The following is a 25841-nucleotide window of genomic DNA, read 5'->3' on the forward strand; positions in this document are numbered from 1 at the left end:
CTGCATATCATATTGTCTGGGGATACTGCTCCCCTCCACAGCCCCTGCCACACAGCAGGCACTCAGGAAAGGTCTGCTGAAGCAACTGATGACATTGAACAGGGCAGATAATATCATGGTCAGAGCCTGGATTCCTGGGACTTAGGAAGCAAATGAGAGACACGGAAAAGAATCAACACACACACCCCAGCACAGAGGGGCAGGGTTTCTCAGGAGAGGAAAGACAAGACTAGAATCCCAACATGAGTGAGCAGCGGGTCAGGGCAACTTAGGCACATTTGCAGGTAGACAGTGAAGGCTCAGTGCTGGGTAGGAGGGGGGTATGTGTGAGGTTCTTCGCTGTCCTGTGGGCAAGTCCCTCAGCAGGCAAAGTGGGCCGTGCAGGAAGGACAGCTGGGGTGCCACTTCCTCCTCAGAGCAGAGTGAGCATGTGGCTTACTTGGAGAGGAGCAAATGGGCCTCCTGCCCCAACCCACCCCAGCAGCTCCGTTAGATGACAGCCCTTCCCAGGAGCTGTCACCATTTCCCTCGGCCTTTATGTGCTCGTTGCCACTGTCTTCACCTTATCAGCACAGTGGGCTGTAACAGATGTGGTAAGTGCATCTGCTCTATTACAGCGCAGGGGCAGGACGGACGGGGACCTTCTGTGCCCTAAGCACAGTCCTGGAACGGGTGAAAGCAGAGGGGATTTTGGACGTCTTCCAGACCGTCAAGAGCCTGCGGCTACAGAGGCCACACATGGTCCAGACACTGGTATGCTGCCCACACCACCGCCCCATCTACAGCCCTTCTTTGTCGGGGCCATCTCAGGGGGAGGCTTTTCCAAGCAGCCCCTCCTTCCATAAGGTGCCCCATACAGAATGAGCCTTGCGGACATTGAGAGCAGAGGGGCACAGCCCTGCCACCAGTAAGAGAACCAAGCGGGCTCTATGAAGGCTAGAGGGGGTGCCTGGGTGCCCCACGGGGCTCCATGGGTCCTGGCGTGGGAAGTCTCAGGAGTGCTTCCTTTCTTTGGTTCAGGCTCCTGACCGTCTCGGTGACCAGTAACCACCGAGTATGGGGATAAGCATCCAAAAGGGTCCCTGAACCTCCGAGAGACATGTCTGAAGGGGAAAGAAAAATACATTTTAAGAGTTCGGGGAGTTGGTGAGGTTTTGAGAGCCAGGGCGCCTGCAGCTTGGCAACCATGGTGAGGTATGGGCCCCACAGAGCCGTCTCCCTGCTTGCGTGGTTTGCCAGCCCGACACACTCACGTCTGACCACTGTAGGCCTAGGACGACATCTTCCTCTCAGCTCACCTCCATCCAGAGGAAATTAGCTGTACTCAACCCAGAAGGAGAGTACAGGCAGGTCAGGGCTCAGGTGCAAGTCCAAGAACGTTCATTTCCTCTCAGTTTTCCATTTTTTGTAAAATAGGTTTGTCAGGAACTGCAGGTACCTTGTTCTTGTCAGTAACCCTGGCTTTTCCCTCCTTGTGCTCTCCAGGAACAGTATGAGTTCTGCTACAAGGTGGTGCAGGAATATATTGACGCATTTTCAGACTATGCCAACTTCAAGTAAGAGGCGATGAGACCCGGTGGACAGGAAAATTGCCTTTAATATTTTGTAATATTCTGTTTTGTTAATATACCCAAAATTGTGTATATATCTTATAACTGTTTTAGAAATTGGTACATAGGCTTCTATTACCTATTAGGTGGAGATTTTATATGTAAATGTGTTAGCACTGATAGTCCTTTTTCCAATGTTTTATTGGGGAATTAAATAGTGTGATGTTTGGATTGATATCGTGAAATCCTCTGCCTGGAAATTGGGCTGTATTATTCTTTGGTTTAGACATCTTTTCCTGAAGAAGAAACACAAAACTCATTCCAGGTAGCTCAGTGTCAACTAAGAAAATAAGCACAAAGTTTTCAGAGCTCTTGAGGAAATTGGTTGTCCTGGTGCCTACCCCCACCCCCCCCCCCGTTCTGTAAATAATCCCTCCCCTCTCTACCCCCTCCCCCACCACTCACAACCCACTGTGGGGAGTAAGGGGACCAGAGCGGTATCTCTGGCACCACACTAGGGATTATCAGGTAATAAAAGCTTTGACTCCCTAAGGAAGCGTCTCCCTTTGTCTGGGGTGGGGCAGCTGAGCCAGGGCTCTCCCAGGCCACTCCTGGCCCTGCTCTCAGTGTGCCGTCTCAGCTGGTCTCAGAAGCCGTAGTCTTCTCGACGACTCCTTTCGGACCCGCATAGCCTCTCCAGCTCTTGGCTAGTTGCCAGGACCCATGTCTCATTTCTCAGCACATCTTTGGTGTGGTGATCCCAGCCAGCCTCGCTCCCTAGGAACATGGCCAGGGTCCCCACGGTTTGCCTAGCGCGGGGCATGGAAGAGAGAGGAGGTAGCTGGCTAAGTAAGGCCAATCTGGATTGTGCTACAAAACTCTGGATTGTGTTGCTTTGTCCAGGATAAGCCTCTATATCCACACTTACTGGGTTAAATAGCTTTCATTTAATTTAACAAAATTTCACTTCATTTCATATTTGGACTTTTTTATGAGAAGTGCCTCAGACCCAGAGACCAGGGTGATGGGAGTCTTCGATCCCAACTTGGTATCAAGCCTGACGTATTACACAAAAGCGTCTAACTTTTGTGTCTTACATAAGGTGGATGTTTCATTTATTTCTCATGTAACGGTGTGCCCAGTCCAGAGACCTAGTGTCCTCCCATCTTGTGGTCCCAGTGTCCCTTTAGGATGTTATTCTTGTCCTTGTGGCTGAAGCCGGATCACCGTCTTTTCCCATGGAGAAGCAGAAAGAAGATGGAGAGCAAGCAACCTCATTTCTAAGGACATGAAGCTTCCTACAGCCTTCTTTCCATTTGCACTCATACCCCATTGGCTAAAACTTAGTCCTAGGCTGTACCATAGGACAACAGAATTGCTAGGAAACGTAGTCTTTGGTTGGCACAGCTGGGAGGGTGGGTCTCTTCATTGCCTCTCATCCTCATGAGCAGCTCCTGATGGGAACGTAAACTGGTTGCCACAGCTGCGACAGCCTCAGTGCGAGGCTGAGAGAGTCTTGTGGCCTGTGGGGCCTTTTTCAAGAAGCAGGGGTAGGCCCTGGGCTACTCAGGCTGTCAGGAGTGAGAAGTGGCACTCCATCCTGGGCCGTGGAGGCACACTCAGGTCATTGCTGGTGTGCTTTTTGGCGGAGATGGGACTTGAGCTACCCAAGGGATGCTGGGAATTTGGATGAGCAAAAGGAGGCAAAGTCATACAGAGCCACATTACAGAAGGCCTCAGAGCCCAGGTGAACAGATGGATTGGCTCCAAGATGGAAGCCAAGTTCACCACATATTCAGGATATCCTCAGGAGGCAGGGGCACCATGACAGACAACCTCTGGAAGTTTCTATGAGGTGAGTATGTGTCAGAAGTACTCGGTCCTTCTGTAAGAACTAAGGAACTCCAAGGGGCAATAAATTAAAACTCAGTGATTTTCAAAGAAGCATAAGTAAGTTAAGCAAAGACAGAATCTGAAGGATTTCTGAGGAGAGGTGCCATGTTTGGGAAGGAGACCCTGATTTTTTGCAGGCTACCTCCTGGCAGATGGAGAAGGGCAGGCTGGGGTCAACAAGCTACATAGCCAGCTTATAGGAGAGCCCTTCTCATGCCTGTGCTGCCTCGCTACCCCCACCAGGCTGCCTACCTCCTGTTGCTCGGGCTGGCATTGAGCAGCTTACACACCAGTGCTTACAAGGGTTTTTACAGAAGGACTGAGTACCTCTACCAACTCACCAGTGTGGGCTGGCAGCTTTCTGCTGGAGTCCACGCTGATTTGCTTGGTGGCTAGGCCAGTATTTTAAATACCACTGGTTGCTTAACAGACATCTTCAAGCAGGCCTTGCACGGTTGCAAGAGACATAAACCCAACGGGAACTAGTCGAGGCTAAAGAGCAGTGTATCAGGGCTCACACCACACAGTCGTGTGAGAATGGCAAGGGTGATTGCTTCATCCATTGCCCATCTCCCAGCTAGTTAGCTATGCCCCAGGGAGTGTGAGCCAGTGCAGATTTCTCAGAAGGGGGAGGGCGAGGCATCCAGTGCCCACCGTGCTCAGACCTCACTTCATCAAGTCAGCACCCTCCTGGGCGTTCAGTTCCCCTCAACACCCCTCTGACCACCACCAAATGTACAAGTCTTTGATTTAAAAAAAGAGGGGGGTGTGCCTGAGTGGCTCAGTCAGTTAAGCATCTGACTTCAGGTCATGATCTCCTAGTTCGTGGGCCCAAGCACCTACATCAGGCTCCATACTGACAGCAGAGCCTGATTTGGATCCTCTATTCCCCTCTCGCTGCCCCTCCCTGACTTGCGCGCTCTCTCTCCCTCTCTCAAAAATAAACATTTTAAAAATTTAAAAAACAAACACCACTTCCCCCAGGCCTAAAGTCTTCTGCCTTTATGATAGACTCACTCTCACCTCTTCCATAGTTCATCCCCACAGATTCCTTTCTTTCCAATTCCCGAGGATCCACTCTCTGTCCACTAGTTCCTCCCTTCTGACTTTATCCTCACTCTGGAGCCACTGCTCCTCCTTTCTCCTTCTTCAGAGACTGGCCATTCCTGTGGTCTGTAGGTTTTGCCCCCTTAGCTCTTCTCCAACCCTGAGCTCCAGGTCGGCTTCCCGCCACGTGACTGCACGCGGTGACCCACAGGCACCTGTCTCACACTCCCAATGCCCAGGGGTTCACCCTGTCTCTCCAGAGTCTTCGGTCCCTTCCTCCAGCCTTCCAGCATTCTCTACGCCTCCCTCCCTCCACCCCTAGCCCACAGATCCAGACCTGCCGGCAGTTCCTGTGTTGACTCTTCTCCATTTTGTTCCTTATATTGGAGCACTGCTGCTGCCCTGTGTGCGGACTCCAGCTAACTCTGTCATCCTTCATCCAGACCATCTGCTCAGGGCTTTGTGCCCCTCTGTGCTCCAGCAGCACCCGAGCATGCTGCTCTATGCCTCTGCTTTCCCAGCCGGCTACAAGCAGTTCCCAGACTGGAATGAAGTCCTATCCTCAGGACCGAGCATTAGTTGCTCAGTGGTGAACACATGGCTTTCTATGTCCTGCTGAGAGGGATATGAGGATCAATTCCAGAGTCTACAGTCTGGAAGATGACAGCAAACGTTCCTGAAAAGCTATGTATGTGGCCAGAAAGAAAGGAACAAGAGCATCCTTTGGGAAGCTTAGTTCTGGTTTGGATGTTTTAGGAAAAACCACAAACAAACTACAGAAAAAATAAAGGCTCCCCATTCCTCTTTTAAAATAAACACAAGGGACTTTGAATAAAACATTCTGTAAACCCAAACCAGAACTAAGCTAGTTTACTGAACTCAAAGGAATCATTTTCACTAAACCATAAAACAAATGTTTTTCCTAAAAATTACTTGGTTAACCAACACATATAGGAACGAAGTATTTTCCAAAACAATTTCACTGAACATACAATCCACACGTTGTTTGGAAATTGATGTGTGCCTTCCCGCATGGGAAGCTGAAGTCCAGGCGCCCATGAATAACTGGTGCCTGTTGTGCCATCCCCTCCCCCTTCTTTGCCTCCGGATTTGACGCACCTGCTCTCCTAATGACTGGCCACCACGCCACCAAGCCTGACCCTGGCCCTTGCATTTGCTGTTCAGCCCAAATGCGGAAATTGCCCATTAACCCTGTAAACAGGCCTCTGCCCGCCGCCCCCGCTCCAGGCGAATAGCTGGTGGAAAGCTAATAGCTGGTCCGTGGTGGAAAGTTGAGCTGACACAGAATGAGAGGCAGGGGCATGTTTCAAGTGTCTAGGTGAGCTGTGCCAAACTCCATGAATAGTCTTGGGTTGAGCACAGGATGGGGAAGGCTTGGAACCTTGAGAGGAAAGATGATTCCTACCCCCTGCTCATAGGCCCACAGATGCTGCACTGCCCCCTTAGCTGAGCCCCCTCTCATGGGCCTGCAGGGAGGGGAGAGAAGCCCCACCCAAAACTACCTCCATCTAGAGCGACCCAGCCCTGGTGCTCAGGTGTGTGGATGAGGTTCATTCCATCCACCCCCTTTTACAGTTGAGCAAACAAGCCCTTAGGTCCCCATGGCCTCCCCCAGACCTCTCCACAGGTTGCTGACTCCCCACTCAGGCTGCCAACTGGGTGGGACACAGGTCCCCAGCCATTGCCGCCTCCGGGCCACAATTTCCTTTTAGGGTCAGGGAAGACTGAGGGCTTTGTAGGCCTAAGGGCAGGAGCCTGAGGATGCAACCCGGGAAGTGGGAGGAGGATTCTTCAGGGCGTGGCCCGGCTGGAGCAGTCCTACCACCTCAGATCCCTGGGAAGACAGGGAGCAGGAGCAATCTGTCTGGTGACCCCAGGGCCAGTGGCTAGGAACATGCACTGGGAAGGGAAGAGTGTTGGGTGGCAGGCTACTCCCCCTCCCTTCATTGAGACGTCACTGGAGTCTGGACCAGGAGCAGGGGGAGGAGTCACCATAAATCCCAGAGCTGGCTGCCTGGGGATCCCACTGTCACCTGGAGGAGCCACCTCAAGGAGCCGCCTCGTCCACAGCTTTCCCTCCGTGAGTGAAGAGGCTGCTTTCCCCCAAGGGCTGGGACTCCTGGATGGCAGTCTGTCCTGGGTGTATGGCACTCTGTTCCTCTTCTCCCTCCCAAGTCCCTCTTACCCGTGAATCACGCCCCAAAAAGAGCCCTTTCCCTTTCTCTCCCCAACACTGTTTCTATGCCTGCTGCCTCTAGTGTGGGAGGGACGAGGGGTAAAAACACTTGCCCCTGTCACCACCACACATCCATTCCACATCCGCAACTGCCATGGAAGAGAGATGGCAAACCACAGAGAAAAGGCAGGGTGCTGTGCACCAGGTGCCCCCAGTGCCCCTACACTGCTGCCTGTCTCTTGGAGGGCTCCCCTGACCCGAGTCTCTGTTACTTTTTCCAACCTTCTACTTCTGGAATCCCTGACGGGAGGAGGGGTAGGCCTGACTGACCAGGAAGGGCCCTCAGCTGGCAAGGCTGGAATCCTCTATGCCCTGGGGCGGGGCGGGGGGGGGGGGGTGGGTCCTGGAGAAGGCTAGCTGCCTGGAGCCTCCGGGGTCCAGATCCCTGGACTCCTGGGATGAGGAGCAGTGGCAGAAGAGGGAAGGGCATTAGGAACCACTAAAGCTGCCCCTGAAGCGCCAGCTGTCCAAGGGGACCCTGGAAGAAAAGGAAGGAGGTGTGGATGGAAGTATCCGCCTTCTTGAGTGCTGTCCACTATCCGTGGGAGCAGCCCTGTCATGGCCGGCTGCAGGCTAGGCCTTCTGCTACTGCTGCTGCTGACTGCCCACCCTGGATGCTCGAAGGCTCAGCACTGGTCCCAGGGCTGGTACCCCAGAGGAAAGCGGGCTTCCAGCTCAGCCCAGCACCCACAGCATGTCCCAAGGCTCCCAGGTAGGTTAAGGGTCTCCCCAGCCTGAGTGGGAGGAAGAAGGTGCTGGGTGGGGCTCCTTCACCTACCGTGAGCCTGGGATGGGGTAGTGGGCAGGCCACAGCCTTCGCTCCCTTCTGAGGAAGGGTCCTGGGCACTGCAGCAAGCAGACCAGACAAGGCTGCCCATAACCTCCCAAACGATGCCCTGGCTCCCCTTAGAACAGTGTGCCCTGGGAGGCCAGAACCACAGGCTTGTGGTCCCTCCACAGGAAGCAGCGCCTGGTGCAGACACTGCTGGTAAGTACAGAGAGAGGCCCAGGCATTGGCCACCAGGGGCCATTATGGCCAAGGACTTGGGCTACGTGGACAGAAGAGGCGGTAATGAGAAAACAGAGAGACGCCCCCTGCCAAAGCACCCTCAGGCACACAGCCAGATGCCATCTGCTATTCTTCCTATTTCCCAGAATTCTCGGAACAATTTATGATAAGATACTTATGTTAAAGTAAAAGATTCGAAGTCATTAGTGGAGTAGGAGGAGACAATTGTGCTTAAAATCTCCATAAGTAAGACCACAGCTGTAGCGGGATCCTCTAGGCTTCTTTCTCATCATCAGGAGAACCCAGTGTGTCTCCCAGTGGGAAGAGATGAGGAGTGTGAACTCACACTAATAGAAGGGGCCCCAGAACCAGGTGGTCACTGCACTAGCAATGACTTAGTGATTGCAGAAGACCAAGTGCAGAGATGGATTACTACTATTTTGCAAATTTATTTTAAAGTGCACCAGGAGGGCGCTAACTGAAGGAGAAAGTGGTAAATTCCCATAAGGCAAAAACTTATCACCGAGTTTAAGTCGGTGTGAGCTCAGGCTTTCACATACCAGGTTAAGCGTGGGCAACACCCAAGGAGCTACAGAGCGCCCACGCTGGGTCCTCTAGCAGCCAAGGCGCGTCCGCCAGAAGGCCACGTCCAGCTCCGCGGGGACAGGTCGGGAGGAGAGGGGGCGGGCAAGGTCGCAGCTGGGCTGCCAGGGCGTCTGCTAAAATGCCCGCTTCCTCCCCGCGCAGACCGAACCTAGAGCGCCGCGCCCTGCAGCCCTCCAATAACGATGTGAACTCCCTGAAGCTACTGCCTCGAGATCTCTCAGTCGTCCCCTCCCTTGCCCACCCGCGCTGAGACCCTACCCCGCGCGGGGGGCTGGAGGGACGCGGGCCGGGCCCGCCGGCGGGAGGGACACGGGGCGGGTCATGGCAGGCCTCGCAGGAAGGGCGAAGCCAGAGGCAGCGGGCCAGGGGCGGACGCAGACGTTGAGGGGTAGATGCAGATGTTGGCAGGTGCGCTCCCCGCGACCCGGCTCCAGGAGGTGGGAGGCGGAGCCCGCGGACTACGAGTCCCGTGGTGCCCCGCGCCCGCTTCCGGGCCCCGTGATGCCCTGCGGCGCGCCGGACGCGGGGCATCCTGGGCCATGCTGCGCGCGCTGAGGGTCCTGGGCGCGAGACCCCTGTGCGGGCCTTGGGCCCTGCTGCTGCAGCCGGTTCGCGGCCGCAAGACCCGCCATGACCCTCCGGCCAAGTCCAAGCTCGGGCGCGTGACGACCCCGCCTGCGGTGGATCCTGTAGAGTTCTTCGTGCTGACGGAGCGTTACCGGCAGTATCGCCAGACGGTGCGCGCCCTCAGGTGTGTACGACTTAAGGGGAGGCGGGCGTCTGCGCCGTGGGCGGTATGTCCGAGCGGGCAGGCGTAGAGGGTGCCGACTTTGGCGCGTCTCCGCCCAGGCTTGAGTTCGTGTCCGAGGTGCGGAAGAAGATGCACGAGGCCCGGGCCGGGGTCCTGGCAGAGCGCAAGGCTCTGCAGGAAGCCACTGAGCACCGCGACCTGATGGCCTGGAACCAGGCGGAGAACCAGCGGCTGCACGAGCTGCGGTGAGTGGGCCGGGAGGCGGGGCGGGCCGCTGGCTGGCTGGCGCGGGGAAGATCCAGCCGCACTGAGTCTCTGCCTATTGCCCTCCACCCCAGGTTAGCGAGGCTGCGGCAGGAAGCGCGGGAGCAGGAGCAGCGGCAGGCGGAGGAGAAGGCCCGGCGGGCCCGAGAGGCACAAGCCTGGGCGCAGCTCAAGGAGCAGGAAGCGTTGCAGCTGCAGGTGGGAGCTCCGCCTGGGCCGCGCTCGGAGTCCTGGGGGCCGCGCTCGGAGTCCTGGGGGCCGCGCTCGGAGTCCTGGGCGCCGCGAAATGGGGCACTGGCTGCGTGCAAAGAGAGCGAACAGCCTTGAGTCTTGAGAGTTAGCAAGTAGGTGAGGATTTGGGAAAGATGGCGTGCGAGGAGAGTGCCTGGCAGGCGCAGAAGTAAGAGTTGACATTGGAAAGTGTTCAAGTACCTGGGTGATGGTAAGCCTGCATCTGGGAGGGACCCCCGGTTCCACAAGGAATTCGTATTTTGCCTTACGGGCGATAAAGTCGTTGAAGTTATGTTCTAGGCTAGGATATCAGGTATGAGGCTTAAAAGCAGACCAGTTAGGAGTGATCCAGCAACAAAGGACGGGGTCTGAATTAAAGTAACAGAAGGAGAAGGACAAGTTTGAGAGAGATTAAGAAGGACATTGAGGCAACATTGAGGAACTGATTCCGCCTAGCAGGTCCAGAGGTTGTCACAACTGGTGCAATTTCTTATCTGAGAAAGACGAACGTGGTAAGGCTGCCTGATATTTTTCCACTAGAAGGTCCGCAGGATCGTAGCTGTAGTGGGATCCTCCTCTACAGAGGTCCTAGGCTCCAGGCATCCATCCAAAGAGAGCTGGAGCCTCTCCCTTAGTGGGCAAAAGGCCAGCAGGCAGCAGGCATGTGCTGGAGACTTCCATTCAGCTGGCCTTCTCTCTCACAATAGGAGGAGGCAAAAAATTTCATCACCCGAGAGAACCTGGAGGCACGGGTGGAAGAAGCATTGGACTCCCCGAAGAGCTACAACTGGGCCATCACCAGAGAGGGCCTGGTGGTCAGGCCACAGCACAAGGACTCTTAAGGGCCCAGTAAGGACAGTGCCCACCCAGGGACCATGTGTGTATGGGGTAGGAGGGTTGGGCCTGATCTGGAATAAACCAGTTGATGTTTCTTACGAAGAAGGAAGCTCAGCCTATTCTGGTGTGGCCCTCACATTCTGGCCTCTGCACCCACCACTTGGTCAGAAACTCCCATACACAATGCCCTGTTCTACACCCATGTACAACTCTGCAAAGCACCAGACCTTAGAGGTTTCCATCTCACAGAAGCAGAATGGATCATAGTCCCCTCAGGCAGCCAGGTCGTCTACTAAGTGTCATCAAAGACTGGTTGGGAAATTACAGTCCTTGGGCCCAACTTGGCCCGCTGCCTATTTTTGTAAATAAATTTTATTGGATCACGGCTACACTCGTTCACTGACTACTTTCACACTACAGCGGCAGAAATGGGTAGTTGCAACAGCGACATTTGACTTGCAAAGTCTAAAATATTTTATACATGGGTTTTTACAGAAGAAATTTGTCAGCTCCTGATCTAGAGCGTTAGGACTCCAACCAGATTATCAAGTATCACCCAGTACCTGAGAAACAAGCTAACCACTAGCCAAAGACCTGCTTCTGCCTGACCCTGAGATTTGCTGCTAGGGTCTGGTGTGCCCAAGACACAAGACAAGGAGGAGACCCCATTTCTTCTGGTGGCTCTTTCTACCCATGGCCTCAGTGGCTCACATGCACCCTGGCACTGCCAGCTTCCTTGGACCGTGCCCCAGATTGGTACTGGTTGACCTTTACAAGGTCAGTATGGCTTATCAAGCACTTGGACCAAACCCTACAGGTACCAGAAATACTTGTAATTGAAGTTCACAAGGTGGAATAAGTGAACATACAGATTTATGGCCCCTATTCAGACACAAGTCCTCATGTTTCTCAGAGCCAGAGCTGTGCCCCTTTGTCACCATTCAGCTGAACTTGCCCAGTTACCGCCAGAGGAAAATGAATAGAATCCTAGTTTCTTTCCCCAGCTCCCATGTTGCTGAGACGATCTGGAAACACCTAAGACATGATAGCGTTTTAGGGAATATGAGCCATCCCTCAACATTTAGGTGAGGAAGCAGGTATAGAGGTATAAGCAGAGGGCCAGTGGTTATATCGCCTTGTACCCAGCTCCCATCAGGGCCTTGCACCCCTGACAGCAATGGCCTCCCTTCTCAGGCTGATTAATGTTTTCCCTGGCAATGAGCCCAGGCACAGGACAGTGCAGTTCTTGATTTCAGGTGCTCAGTGTAACTTCTGAGGTGAGAGCTGATGGGTGCACACTGTGGGCCATGGGTTGACAACTGTGCCCATAGCCTTGGGCTTTGTTGTGGTAAGAAGTGGACCATCTGGTCCTCTGCAGTGGAAGCCTTTGGTAAGCTGTCACATGGGACATGGCCTGTGTGAGGAAATCCGGTTTCCTTCTTGCTAAGTCCCTGCCCTTCTGCACCAGGATCCAGACACAAGCGGTCTGTCTTCAGAGAAGAGTGTATCACACTTGAAGCTCTGTCTTTGGGCTGCTTATTTCCCTTGGGCTGCAGCTGTCCTTTAGGGTCCTGCATGGGGCTGTAATTCCTTAACATTCACTGCTGATGCCAGTATGTCATGCAGAAGCACCTGTAAACCAAGCTTCGGTGTTTTTATTTTTCACCCATCTTCCTGGTATAGGCGCCGATAGGCAGCTTACTGGTACCTTCAGGTTAAATCAAGCCCAGTCCCATCTGTACCTATATCTAATGGATCATAGAGTGTCATTAGGTGCGTAGGGAAGTTATCGTATCCTGCCTGGTCCAGACTGCAGTTATGTGGTGTCCCTCGGAAGAATGCCTAATCTCTAATAGAACCCTGATAGTTAGCCTGATGGCCTCAAAGACACCAGGGGCTCTTCTGAGTTTTACCTCAAGTTCCAAATATGCCTTGGGTCTGCTATACACAATGTGAGCCTGGATCTCCTAGAGAATCTTCTCTTGCTCAAGGCCCCACCTGAGCATAGTAGATTTGAGGGCTACCCAGTAAATGCATTTGGGTAACAATACCCAAACATAAGTGCTTTCGCCAAGATTTGAAGAGGCCTGCCTCCCTACCATGCTCTGTGCACAGTGGGGCAGTGAGGGTGGTTTGAGGGGCAAGTGCAATTTGTGTTTCACTTGGCTGGGGGTGGGGGGTGGCAGTAAGTATGCCAATCCCCCGCCCGGGGAACTTTGCTGGGTGGCCAGTTTTTCCCTAGGACTTACCTCCCCAAGCAAGCATCAATGTTTTACACCTGGATTACTGCCCCTTCCAGTTCTCCGAGATCAGCAACATGACATCAGTGAAGTGAACCATCAAGATGTCCTGGGGTGGGTGGTCAAGGTCTTGAGGATTAGGCTGAGCAAATTTTCGGACTTACTGGGGTGCCTGACTCAGTAGGATGTGCAACTCTTGATCTCTTGATCTAGGGGTTGTAAATTCAAGCTCCACGGTGGGTGTAGAGATTACTTAAAAAGAAAATCTTAAAAACAAAAAGCCCACAAAACTGCAGAGTTACATCTTGGGCTGGGTGGCAGTGGTATACTGCTGCCAGGTAAAGGCAAATTGCTTGTGGTAGTCCGAGTGGGCAGGAAAAGAGAAGAGTGCATTTGCCACACGGATGGGCACCGGGTGCCGCCTTAATCTCTTCTATCAAGGAGACCACACTAGACCTGAGCAAGCTTAAGGTCATTCCCCAGATTTTTCCAGTATACTCCAAATTTTCTGTGTGGAATATAGTTACAGGTATCCAATATTCCCTGAAATCTTTGGGAGGTTCCCTCCGGAACTTAACCCTGTGGTGGTTTTCCTGACAAGTGCAGAGGTGAGAGGGCTCCCTGGGAAATAAGCCCTGCAGACTGCTGAAATAAGGCAATTCTGGATTCCAGCAGGAAGAGTCAAACTTGCAACTCCCTTGCCTTCCCAGGAAGGAAGTCAAAAGCGATATTTACAACCCCAAATCCCGAGACCAGCGTTTCTCTTGGTCGCTTTGATAAGTATTTCCTCACTGCAAGTAAGTGTATAATCCATAAAAGTGGACGTCCATGTCAAGAAACAAAACATGGGGTCCAATTCATAGTTCTGCTTCCAAGGCCTCAGTAAAGTGACAAGGTCAGAGCTGCATAGGCCCCACCCTCACCAGTACTCCACAGTGGCACTGTGGGTCACAGAGCCAATAATCACCCACAAATGCTTTGGCATTTCCCGTTGCTGAGGGTAAAAACACAGGTAAGGGATTGAAAGTCTCTGGGAAGTTGTGTTCTCTTTCACACTCTTATTTTTTCTTTTCATTGCTGGCCCCTGGGGGAAAGAGATGGTCCAGGAGTGGGATTTTGTGCCTACGGATTCCATAGCCACTGTGATGTCCTACGGGTGGGTGGTCGAGGTCTTGTGAGTTTGAGACACAAACGAAATTTGACATGTGGATGTCAGTCATGGCTACCGCACCTTTGCCCATCCTGCCAGACCCCAAGCCCACAGGGGCTGGTGCTGGCGGACCTGCTGCTGTTGCTGTTGAAGTGTAGTCTCGTGCAGGAAAGCAGGAGCCACTTGTGGCTGCAAGAGATGACCCAGATGCTGAGGGGAAATGTGGATTCACCCTTCCTCTGGCCGCAAGAACAAACCTTGCCGGAGACTTTTAGGTTATTGTCCTAACGGAGGCCAGCTGGCAAGGAAGTGTGGGCATATGGTGTGCAGACCTCCAGCCGCCTGTGGAACTGAGGATCATGGATGAACAACTTTGAGGCACTGTTTGTCACAACTTACAGTATGTGGAGCGAGCTCTGCAGAATTGTACTGCAGGGACTTTTTCTTTCAATCTTTAAAAAGATTTTTAGATTTACTTTGACAGAGCGCATGAGTGAGAGAGAAGCAGAGAGACGGAGGGGACAGAGGATCCAAAGCAGGCTGTATGCTGACAGCAGAGAGCCTGACACGGGGCTCGAACCCACAAACCATGAGATCATGACCTTAGCTGAAGTGGGCCACTCAACCAACTGAGCCACCCAAGCGCCCCTGCAGGGACTTTTTATTTTTTTTTATTTTTATTTTTTTTTCGTTTTTTATTTATTTTTGGGACAGAGAGAGACAGAGCATGAACGGGGGAGGGGCAGAGAGAGAGGGAGACACAGAATCAGAAACAGGCTCCAGGCTCCGAGCCATCAGCCCAGAGCCTGACGCGGGGCTCGAACTCACGGACCGCGAGATCATGACCTGGCTGAAGTCGGACGCTTAACCGACTGCGCCACCCAGGCGCCCCTTGGGACTTTTTAAAAATAAGGTGAAATGGGGTCACCTGCATGGCTCAGTCAGTTGAGCGTCCAGCTCTTGATTTTGGTTCGGGTCATGATCTCTTCTTGGTCATGAGGTCAAGCCCCGTGTTGGGGCTCTGTGCTGGGTGTGGAGCCTGCTTGGTTTTCTCTCTCTCCCTTTCTCTCTGCCCCTCCCCCCCCTTTCTATCTCTTTCTCTTAAAATAAATATATAAACATTTTTTAAAATAACTTTAAGGGGCACCTTGGGTGGCTCAGCTGGTTGAGTGTCTGACCTCAGGTTGCAGGTCGTGATTTCATGTTTCACGAGTTCAAGCCCCTCATCTGGCCCACCACTGTCGACGTGTACCCTGCTTGGGATCCTCTGTTCCCCTCTCTCTGCCCCTCCCCCACTCACGCTTTGTCCTTCTCGAAAGTAAAATAACTATTTTTAAAAAAGAATCACTTAAAAAAATAAAATTTTAAAAAAGTGAAATGAACTTGGAGACAGTAATATATTTTGACAATTAGGGATTTATACTTTCTGAAATTCTGTAAAAGTTATTAATAACTATATCGCTTGGTTGTTTGTTGTTTTCTTTTTTTTTCTTTTTAATTTGAGAGAGTGAGCTCAAGCAGGGGGCAAAGGGAAAGAGAGAGAATCTTAAGCAGGCTCCATGCTCAGCACAGAGCCCAACAAGGAGCTCAATCCCACGACCCTGGAATCATGACCTGAGCTGAAGTTAAGAGTCAGATGCTCAACCAACTAAGTATTCAGGTATCCCATATGTCACTCCCTTGTTCTTTGGTTTTGTTTTGTTTTGTTTTAAGTTTATTAATTTTAAGAGAGAGAGAGAGAAAGCACAAGTCAGGGAGGGAAAGAGAAGAGGGAGAAAGAGAATCCCAAGCAGGCTTTGCCAGCACAGAGCCGGATGTCGGATTCGAACCCACAAACCGCAAGATCATGACCTGAGCCCAAGTTGGACCCTAACCCGACTGAGCCACTCAGGTGCCCCACTCACTTGGTTTCCAATCTGAAAACATTCTGACACTTGTAATTTTTGTCCAAAACAAATATAGCTCAGTTCCAACTTCTAATAATGTATAAACTGTATTTGTCAAGAGGGGTTTTGTGTAAAATATCTCCAAATTAACATTTGGCAAAAGTCATCATTAAAATGTGTATTTTTGAAAGCAGCTGTCTATACCCCTTTTACCATCATTCGTCGGGACTGTCACTTCCTTGTGTGAGACACGTGTTTTTTTTCCCCTCTGGATATTTTGTTGCTCCCTGTAACATTCAAAGCCTAAGAGAAAATTTTTAGTAACAAATTTCCAGTATTTCAGTTCCTGACCTGGTGAAATTTAAATCTGTGTTTGATTTTGGATGATCTTTGCATGTATACTAACTGCTGTTAAGGTGCAACTGATCTGGGGGTGACTTGAGCTCATTTGAGTCACACTCTTAGCTTCCTGGACCCTCCTGTGAGTTTATAATGAAAATAAAATCAGATCTGGTAAAAAAAAAAAAAAATTCTCCAAGAAATAGGAGATGGTTTGCCTGATTGCCCCCCTCACTGCTTCAATCCAGAAATCCATATGAATAAATCAAGGCTGCAAGTGGTTACAGGCCTGGTGCAATCTGCCTGGGCTTGAATCCCAGATCCCCCTCTTAATACTTCAAGTATCGTTGGGAACATCTCTTAGTCTCTGTGGGTCTGTTTCCTCAAAAGTAAAACAGGAACAATACTGGTATCTACCCATCAGATTGTTGTGGCAATTGAATGAGACATTCACGTGAAGCTAAGTTCAGTGCCTGGAACACAGTAAGTGCTCAGTACATGTTGAATGCTATTTTTGCTTTAATTTGAGTATAGTTGACACGCAAAGTCACATTAGTTTCAGGTGGACGATACAATGATCCAACAACTCTGTACATCATGCTGTGCTCACCGCAACTGTACCTGCCGTCTGTCCCCATACAAGGCTACTGCAGTATCATTGACTGTATTCCCTATGCTGTACCCTTCATCCTTGTGATGTATCCATTCCATAACTGGAAGCTTGTACCTCCCACTCCCCTTCATCTATTTTCCCCGTCCCCCTACCCACCTCCCCTCTGGCATCTACCAATTTGTTCTCTGTATTTAAGAGTGTTTTGTTTTGTTTTTTAATTTTTTTTTTTTTTTAGTTTATTTAGAGAGAGAATCCCCAGGAGGCGCCCCACTGTCATTGCAGAGCCCAACGTGGGGCTCAGTTCCATGAACTGTGAGATCATGACCTGAGCCAAATCAAGAGTCAGATACTTAACTGACTGAGCCACCCAGGTGCTTGTTTTGTCTTTTTTTTAAGATTCCACTTATAAGTGAAATCATATGGTATTTGTCTTTCTGTCTCTGATTTATTTCACTTAGCATCATACCCTCTAGGTCCATTCATATTGTCCCAAATGACAAGATTTTGTTCTTTTGTATGGCTGAGTAATATCCCAGTGGTGTGTGTGTGTGTGTGTGTGTGTGTGTGTGTGTGTGTGTGTCTTACATCTTTAGTCATTCATCTATCGATGGATCCTGGGACTGCTTCCGTGTCTTGGCTATTGTAAATAATGCTGCAATAAACATAGGGGTGCATGCATCTTTTTGAATTAGTGGTTTTGTTTTCTAGGGGTAAATACCAGTGGTAGAATTGCTGGCTCATACACAGTTCTATTTTTAATTTTTTGCGGAATCTCCGTGCTGTTTTCCACAGTGGCTGCACTGATTTATATACCCGCCAACAGTGCATGAGTGTTACTTTTTTTCCCCCACATCCTTGCCAACACTTGTAATTTCTTGTCTTTTTGATTCTAGCCATTCTGACAGATGTAAGGTGATATCTCACTATGGTTTGATTTGCATTTCCCTGATGATGAGTAATGTTAAGCATCTTTTCATGTGTCTGTTGGCCATCTGTATATCTTCTTCGGAAAAATGTCTATTCACATCCTCTGCTCATTTTTAATGTGATTATTTGGGGGGGGTGGTATTATATTTTTAATTAAACTAGAGAACGACCTCAAATCATACCATGGGCCAAGAAGAATTACATACCAAATACAGTCAAACTGGGAATGAATTTCTGGAAGAGGCCAAGATCTTCCCTGCAGCTCCCCTTACCTCCAGCAGAGGGCAGTCTTATCAAGACAGTGACAGCACCCTCAAAAATGTAAAATTTGACCGCTGTAGTACTTGACTCAGGATGGCTCGACTTTACAATGGTACAAAAGCAATATACATTCAGTAGAAACCGTACGTCGACTTTTGAATTTTGTTCTTTTCCCAGGCCAGCGATACCCAATCCAGTACTCTCGCGATGCTGGGCGACAGTCACAAGCATCCCCCTCCCGCAGACGGTTAAGTGCCCGTCTGGGCGCCGCTGCTTTTGCTTTGCTTCCACCTTTGCTGTCGTTTCTGCTGCCATAGCATCAGGCGGTGAGGACTGAAAAAAGGGAGCTTCCCCACTCTCTCTGACTTTAGGAGACGATATCCTGACTCCCCAGACCAGACAGGACTTTCGGAATCATTTCTGTCCACACTGGTGCACACGTTGAGTTGTGGCCGGACAGTACTAGAGGGGAAAACATGGTCGGCTCACCCACTGGTGCCCTGGAACTTCGTATTCCAGTCTCCCTCCCCACCTGCCTGCTACCGTTCACATTTCAGAGTCCTCAGGTAGCCACTCCACGCATTTTGTCCAAAATTATAGCATGCTAGCGTTCAGTGAGAGAGTCAGGGCGAAGTATGCGTGTTTCTTCTTCTTCAGAACAAGAAACTTCTTACTTTAAACTTTTTAACTGAAATATACATACCTAAAAGTGCACAAGTCTTAAATATTTTGCTAATTTTCACAAAATAAGCCTAGTGCAAAATCAACACCAGATCAAGAAGCATCTCTCGTGCCTTCCCCAGCAAGACCTCCTGATGGGAGCCCCTCTCCCCTCCTTCCCCTCCCCAGCACAAGGAATTCAGTGGGCCTCCGTTTGAACCTCATGTAAATGAAATCACACCTTTCTATCCATATACATCCTTCCACGTAACACCATGACTGGGAGATGTCTTCACACATAGTAGTAGTTTGTTTCTTTTCATTGCTTTATTGCTATTGTGTAAGTTTATTTAGTCCACTTTGGTGCTGATGGACACAGGGGCTGTTTCCAGTTTGGAGCTGTTACAAATAGTGCCGCCAAGATAAGCACCCTTGGATGTGTCTTTTGATGCTCAGAGGTATGTTTCTGGAGTGGAACTGCTGGGCCATGTGGTAGGTACAGGTTCAGCTTTAGAAATCTCACTACAGGGAGATTTCCCAAGTAGTTCCCTACCAAGCAGTGTATGAAGGTTCCTGCTGTTCTGTATTCACATGGTAATGCTAGCCTTTTAAATTTTAGCTATTCTTTTTATTTTTTTAAGTTTATTTTTTTGTTTTTGAGAGAGAGAGAGAGAGAGAGAGCAGGGGAGGGGCAGAGAGAGAGAGAATCCCAAGCAGGCTGTGCCCCGGCCAGCGCAGAGCCTAATGTGGGGCTCGAACTCACAAATTGTGAGATCGTGACCTGAGCCAAAACCAAGAGTCTGATACTAAACCAACTGAGCCATCCGGGTGCCCCAAATTCTAGCTATTCTTGTGAGCATGTATCTCCTGATGATTTTAATTTTAATTTCCCCCCGATAACCAGTGGGATAAGTACCTTTTCATTTTTACTGGACAACTGTTTCGCTTCTCTTAAAAATTTTAAGGTTATTTAAGTAATCTCTATGCTCAACGTGGGCTCAAACCCATGACCCTGAGATCAGAAGCCACACACTTTTCCAACTGAACCAGCCAGGGGCCCCTGGATAATTGTATAGCTTCTTTTGTGGCTTTCTCTTGGCTCGTTTGTCTTTTTCAGTTGATTTTGTAGGAGTTTCAGATTGTGACTATGAGCCCTTTGTTGAGTGTGTATGCTGTGCTAATAAGAGTGATTTGATTCACGGGGATCTTTGGGAGGTACTAATTATCATGGGTCTCCCAGGTCTTAAATAATCAGGAAGCCCACCAAGGTCCCACTCTAAATGGCCAAAATACCCTGTCTGTGGTGAATTGGGGCCCAACCTGCACCCCTGCAATATAGCATCCTAGTCCCTTGCCCAGTCACCAGACCTGTCTTCATTCATAGACCAGGGCCACTTGGGTAAAGGAAAAACCCTACAATAACATTACATGTTTGTACTATAAATCTTCCTCCTAGTGTTTGCCAAAGAGTCCAGTTACCTGTGTAACTGGAGTAGGGGAGGAAAAATACCCAGACCTTCCTGGAATTTCTGGGTACACTAATCCCCAGGGACCCAGAGTTCCACTGTGGCCCTCTGATCAGAACCAAAGCTTGTGGCAGTCAGGATGTAAGTAGGACCTAAGAAACAGGATATAGCTTCGTGCCTTTATAAAATATATGTGTGTTGGGGGGGGGGGTGCGGTGAGAGATAACCCCATGGAAACCCAATGACTTGCCATGTCAATGACATTTCTGGGACTCATATGTCTGGGGCAAGTTGGGACATGTCGTCAAAAGTAAGAGAGATGTCTCACACTGTGCTGATAGGGAAAACTAAACATACAAAAACTCCTGAATCTGGCAATTCCACCCACAGGTATATACCCAAGAGAAATGATACGTCTGCCAAAAGACACACAGAGGGTTGTTCATAGAAGCTCTATTCATAATAGCTAAAAACTGAAAATAACCCTAAAGTCCACCAACAGAGTAATGGGTAAACAGTTTCTAGTATATTCGTACAACTGAACCCTACCCAGCAATAACACAGAGTTGAGCCACGACTGTATGTAACAGCAGTGGGTGAATCTCCGGGAGATTATGTCGAGCAGAGAAAGGCAGACATAAGACAGGACATACTCTATGATTACACCCAGATGGATTGGGAACCAGGCAAAACTAACCAATTATGATACTCATTAGAGGAGAGGCTCTCGGGCTGCTGAACAAGAGAGTGCACGGGGGTCTCTGCGGGTGCTGGTCGTTGTGCTATTTTCACAGTGTATAAATAGGTAAAAATCCATTGAACTGTACATCTCAGGTTTGTACACTTTATATAAATTTCACTCTGGTAAATAAAAGCAAAGGAAAAATACTTCCCGTCACAAGGGCATGATGACGTAGTGACTGCACAAATTTGTTGGCCACGAAGGTAAAGAGGGCATCATATGAATATCCTCTTTGTATAAACGTGTGTTGCTTTTGTTTTGTTATTTTTTTAAAGTTTGTTTATTATGAGAGAGAGAGAGAGCATATAAGCAGGAAGGGGGGCATATGAGAGGGGGACAGAGGATCCAGAGCAGACTGACAGCAGCAAGCCCAGTGCGGGGCTGGAAGTCACGAACCAGGAGATCATGACCTGAGCCGAAGTCGGTTGCTCAACCGAGTGAGCCACCCGGGCGCCCCTAAATATGTATGTTGCTTTTATAGTTAACAGCAAAACAGATGGTCTTTCTACCCCCAAAAGATGACGGGAAAATTGCTATACCTTGGGCCTTTTACCCCTGAAAAGGGGACACAGTGCATGGTGACCCTCTTGATTTTGGAGTCCACATTGGCCACCCTTGAATATGCTGTTCTGACCCATGTGCCCGAACCAGAACGACTGCCGGCTCGGAGAGTCTTCTAAGGCAAGAGGACACCATGGGCCATCCAGCTGCATGGCAGGCAGTTCTGCCTTTTAGACCTGTGACCCAGAGAGTCCCCTTGTGCTTAAGATGCCCCCGTGGACCAGAATTCTGGGGAAGCCTGTGGCAAGCTCCAGTGAGATCTCACGTCAGAAGTCCCTCAGGTTTCAGAACAAAGCTATAACCCTTTTTGACAAGTCCCTAGCTCCCTTGGAAAAACAGATCTTCCCTAGTCCCCCAGCCCTGTCAGAGTTTGCCTGATGCTGACACTCCAGGTGGGTTTCGGTTAGCCTATTCTGTATCACAAACCACCCCAAACCTTCATGGTCTGAAACAATAAATACTTGTTACTGCCCACGAGTCTATGTCTGGATGATTCGTCTGCCCTCGGTTGGGCTCCCTCATGTATGTGCGGCCCTCTGTGGGGCAGATGGCAGCAGGGACAGGGGCAGATGCACTGTCCCTGAACACATGTGCCTTCCTCAAGTCCTATTTGTGATCTCATGGGGAGTCTTATGTGGCCAACTGACCAAAGAGGAGGAAAACGGAGTCCTGTTTTTAAACAGCTCATATCCAGATGGCAGATGGCTGTGGTGTTGCTGTCTCGCTCATGAGTGGCCCTGAAGGACAGTAAGGAGATGGCTTTCCCCAGCTAGCAGCCCTGGAGACGCAATATCACAACCGCTTTACCTGGAACTACAGACACCCTTAGGGACAGGCAAGTAGCTGATGACTTGGCTGCATGATAAGGGGCTTGGCGCTTAGCAGCAATGTGATGGGGGAGGTGGGGGTAACACGGAGGCCTGTGGGAGAGTATGTGGATGGACCTTCAGAACGGACCTGAAGTTGGGGAATATTTGTATCTCTTTAGGAAGCTCACCAAAAGGACCTACAGCAGAGGTGGGCTGTCAGTAATCTGGGAGTAAGGTAACTCCGTGCCCGCACATGTCAGGCACCCTTCAGCCCCTCCCACCGCACGTCTTGTTGCTTGGACTCAAGAACGACGTGGTCACGGTGGTGGGGATTGCGGCCGAGGGCGTGCTCGAGCTCACGGACTTGCCCTCACCAACGCCGACCTGGCTACCGTCACTGCTGAGAGCCCGACCCGACAGCGGCAGGGACCCACCGGACGCCTCATACAGCACGATGGATGTCCCACCAAATTGCCTCTGATGGAGGAACTCCCTTTATGGGAAAAGAAAGAGGGCAATGGATTCTCTGGTCTGTCCGTGCACCCATCCGAGAGATGGGCCTCGGAAAACACCAGAAACAGCCTCCTGAGGGCAGACTTAGGGCTCAGAGACCACGGGGGGGGGGGGGGGGGCGATTTTCGAGATCTGCAACCAAGATGTGGGGAGAGAACCGTTAGCCCCAACAAAGAAACCTCATTCCCGAACAGTCCTGAGAGCCTCGTTGAAACCACTCCCCGGGGCTGCTGGCCTTGGGGCTGTGCGATTTCCGTGGGAACTGCTCAGCCCCTCTGGCATAAGAATAGAGAAGGTGGCTTCAGCATCGAAGACCATTCTGCGGGACGCATGCACACGCCATCTCAGCCCTGTCAGCCCTACTGTCCCTCCAGCCACCGCTGGGAGTCCTCCCCTGGGGCTTCAACTGGCTCCACACCAGGACCATCAGGCGGAGGGGACACCGCTCACCTACCTTTCTTTCTTTCTTTCTTTCTTTCTTTCTTTCTTTCTTTCTTTCTTTCTTTCTTTCTTTCTTTCTTTTTTAAGATTACTGCTCTACAGCACTCTATTGTTTCTATTTTATTTTATCTTTATTTCTGTTCCAGTACAGTTAAGATACGGTGTTCTATTAGCTTCGGGGGTACAATATAGTGATTCAACAGTTGTCTCCATTCCTCAGTGCGCTCATGATGAGTGGGCTCTTATCCTCTTCCCCTATTTCACCCATCCCCCCACCCACCTCCCCCCTATGGTTGAGTCTGTTTTTTGGTTAGTCTCTTGTTGCTAGTGTCCGTTTGTTTCTTAAATCCCACGTACGAGTGAAATCGTATGGTATTTGTCTTTCTCTGACTTATTTCAGCTAGCATTATGTTCTCTAGATCCATCCGTGTTGCTGCAAATGGCAAGATTTCATTCCTTTGTATGGCTTTGTATGGCTGAGTAATATTCTATTGTATGTGTGTATGTATGTGTATATATGTACACATGTATATCTATGTGTATATACATATACATACATATATGTATATGTGTATATACATACATATATGTATGTATATGTGCATATACATATACATACATATATGTATATGTGTACATACATATATGTATACATGTATGTGTGTATATGTACATGTGTGTGTGTGTGTATATATATCACCTCTTCTTTATCCATTCATCTGTGGGTGGACACTTGGACACTCCTTCTGTAATTTACTATTGTAAATAATGCTGCAATAAAACATAAGGGTACATATATTTCTTGAATTAGTGTTTTCATATTCTTTGGGTAAATATCCAGTAGTGGAATTTACTGGACCATATGGTAATGCTACTTTCAATTTTTTTTAATGTTTATTTATTTATTTATTTTAAATTTTTTTTTTAACGTTTATTTATTTTTGAGACAGAGAGAGACAGAGCATGAACAGGGGAGGGGCAGAGAGAGAGGGAGACACAGAATGTGAAGCAGGCTCCAGGCTCTGAGCTGTCAGCACAGATCCTGACGCGGGGCTCAAACTCACGGACCGTGAGATGATGACCTGAGCCGAAGTCAGACGCTCAACCGACCGAGCCACCCAGGCGCCCCATAATGTTTATTTATTTTTGAGAGAGAGTGCATGGAGGAGGGGCAAAGAGAGAGGGGGACAGGGGATCCAAAGCAGGCTCTGCACTGACAGTAGAGAGCCCGATGCGGGACTCAAACTGATGAACCGAGAGATCATAACCTGAGCCAAAGTCAGACACTTAACCGACTGAGCCACCAAGGTGCCCCTCTACTTTCAATTTTTTGAGGAAACTCCATACTGTTCTCCACAGTGGCTGCACCAGTGTGCATTCCCACCAACAGTGCAAGAGGGTTCCTTTTTCTCCACATCCTCGTCATATTTGTTCTCCCAAGCCATGAGCATGGAATATCCTTTCATTTGTTCATGCCGTCTTCACTTTCTTTCATCAGTGTTTTATAGTTTTCATAGCACAAGTCTTTCACCTTCTTGGTTTAGTTTAGTCCTAGCTATTTTACTATTTTTGGTACAATTGTTCTTGCTTGTTTAATTGTTTTAATATCTTTTTTTTTTAATTTAGCGAGAGGGCAAACACGCAAGCAGGGGAGAGGGGGAGAGAGAGAGACAGAGAGAGGGGGTGGGAATCCTAAGCAGGCTCTATACTCAATGCAGAGCCCAACACAGGACTTGATCCCACAGCCCTGGGATCATGACCTGAGTTGTAATCAAGAGTTGGACACTCGACTGACTGAGCCACCCAGGTGCCCCTATTTTGGGTGCAATTGTAAATGGGACTATTTTCTTAATGTCTCTTTCTGTTTCTTTGTTATTAGTGTTTATAAATGCAGCGGATTTCTGTACATTGATTTTGTATCCTGCAATCTTACTGAATTCACTAATCAGTAGTTTTGGGTGGAGTTTTTAGGGTTTTCTGTATATAGTATCATGTCATCTGCAAAGAGTGAGTGTTTTACTTCTTTACCAATTTGGATGCCTTATTTATTTTCTTGTCTGATTGCTGTGGCTAGGACTTCCAGTACTATGTTGAATAAAAGTGGTGAGAGTGGACATCCTTGTCTTTTTCCTGATCTTTGGGGGAAAGCTCTCAGTTTTTCACCATTGAGTATAATGATATCTGTGGGGTTTTCACATGTGGCCTTTATTATGTTGAGATATGTTCCCTCTAAACCTATTTGTGGAGTGTTTTTTTTTTTTTAATCATGAATTGATGTTGCACTTTGTCAGATGCTTTTTTGACATCTATTGAAATGATCATATGGTTTTTATCCTTTCTCTTGTTGATGCGATATATCACATTGATTGATTTGCAAACATTGAAACACCCTCGCATCCCGACACTGTTCTCCTCTTAGAAAGTTAACGGGACATATATTTTATGACCCCGCAATTTTACTCCTAGATAACTACCCAAGAGAAATGAAAACGTGTCCATGCAAAGACTTGTATAGAAATGCAAGATTATAATGGTCAAAACAGGAAACAGCTAAATGTTTATCAGCTGGTGAATGGATAAGCAAAACGAGGTACATCCGTGAACTACTCAGCAATAGAGAAGAACCAACTACTGACACATGCAATCACTTGGATGAGCCTCAAAACCACTATGGCAAATGAAAGAAGCCAGACACAAAAAATTACACACCACATACTTCCGTTAATAGGAACTTTCTAGAAAGGGTGAAACGACATCAGTGGTTTCCTGGGGCTGGCAATGAGAGCAG

General features: G+C 49.4%; 3 protein-coding genes across 8 annotated transcripts in view; all 3 read left to right on the plus strand.

The window, feature by feature from the left end:
- The window catches only part of PTPRA (protein tyrosine phosphatase receptor type A), a 159197-nt gene extending 157095 nt beyond the window's left edge, over positions 1-2102 (plus strand). For all 6 annotated transcript variants that reach the window (XM_053890391.1, XM_053890392.1, XM_053890393.1 and 3 more), the window contains 2 exons: positions 618-753; positions 1486-2102. In XM_053890391.1, coding sequence (XP_053746366.1) covers positions 618-753; positions 1486-1560 — 211 coding nt within the window. In that variant the 3' untranslated portion in view covers positions 1561-2102. The remainder of the gene's footprint in view (positions 1-617; positions 754-1485) is intronic.
- A 5017-nt stretch (positions 2103-7119) lies between these two features.
- On the plus strand, positions 7120-8213 carry LOC109274781 (progonadoliberin-2). Its single transcript, XM_019462709.2, is given in 3 exon segments — positions 7120-7459; positions 7579-7653; positions 7656-8213. Coding segments are annotated over 3 exon segments (519 nt in total). The 5' UTR covers positions 7120-7305; the 3' UTR covers positions 7946-8213.
- Positions 8214-8856: 643 nt separating this feature from the next.
- Positions 8857-10828, plus strand: MRPS26 (mitochondrial ribosomal protein S26). The gene is made up of 4 exons (XM_019462708.2): positions 8857-9113; positions 9212-9358; positions 9452-9575; positions 10316-10828. The coding sequence occupies exons 1-4, from the start codon at positions 8902-8904 to the stop codon at positions 10448-10450; spliced, it is 618 nt and encodes a 205-aa protein (XP_019318253.2). The 5' UTR covers positions 8857-8901; the 3' UTR covers positions 10451-10828.
- The last annotated feature ends 15013 nt before the right edge of the window (positions 10829-25841 follow it).

Source organism: Panthera pardus, unplaced genomic scaffold (genome assembly GCF_024362965.1).
Source record: "Panthera pardus isolate Hobbes unplaced genomic scaffold, ASM2436296v1 HiC_scaffold_25, whole genome shotgun sequence".
NCBI classification, from domain to species: Eukaryota; Metazoa; Chordata; class Mammalia; order Carnivora; family Felidae; genus Panthera; species Panthera pardus.

What these genes read in the sequence shown, in the direction of transcription:
- MRPS26 (XM_019462708.2), top strand. Translation starts at nt 8,902, where the DNA reads ATGCTGCGCGCGCTGAGGGTCCTGGGCGCGAGACCCCTGTGCGGGCCT. An exon ending in CAGACGGTGCGCGCCCTCAG is followed by an intron (nt 9,114 to 9,211) that starts GTGTGTACGACT and finishes GTCTCCGCCCAG; the next exon opens with GCTTGAGTTCGTGTCCGAGG. An exon ending in AGGAAGCGTTGCAGCTGCAG is followed by an intron (nt 9,576 to 10,315) that starts GTGGGAGCTCCG and finishes CTCTCACAATAG; the next exon opens with GAGGAGGCAAAAAATTTCAT.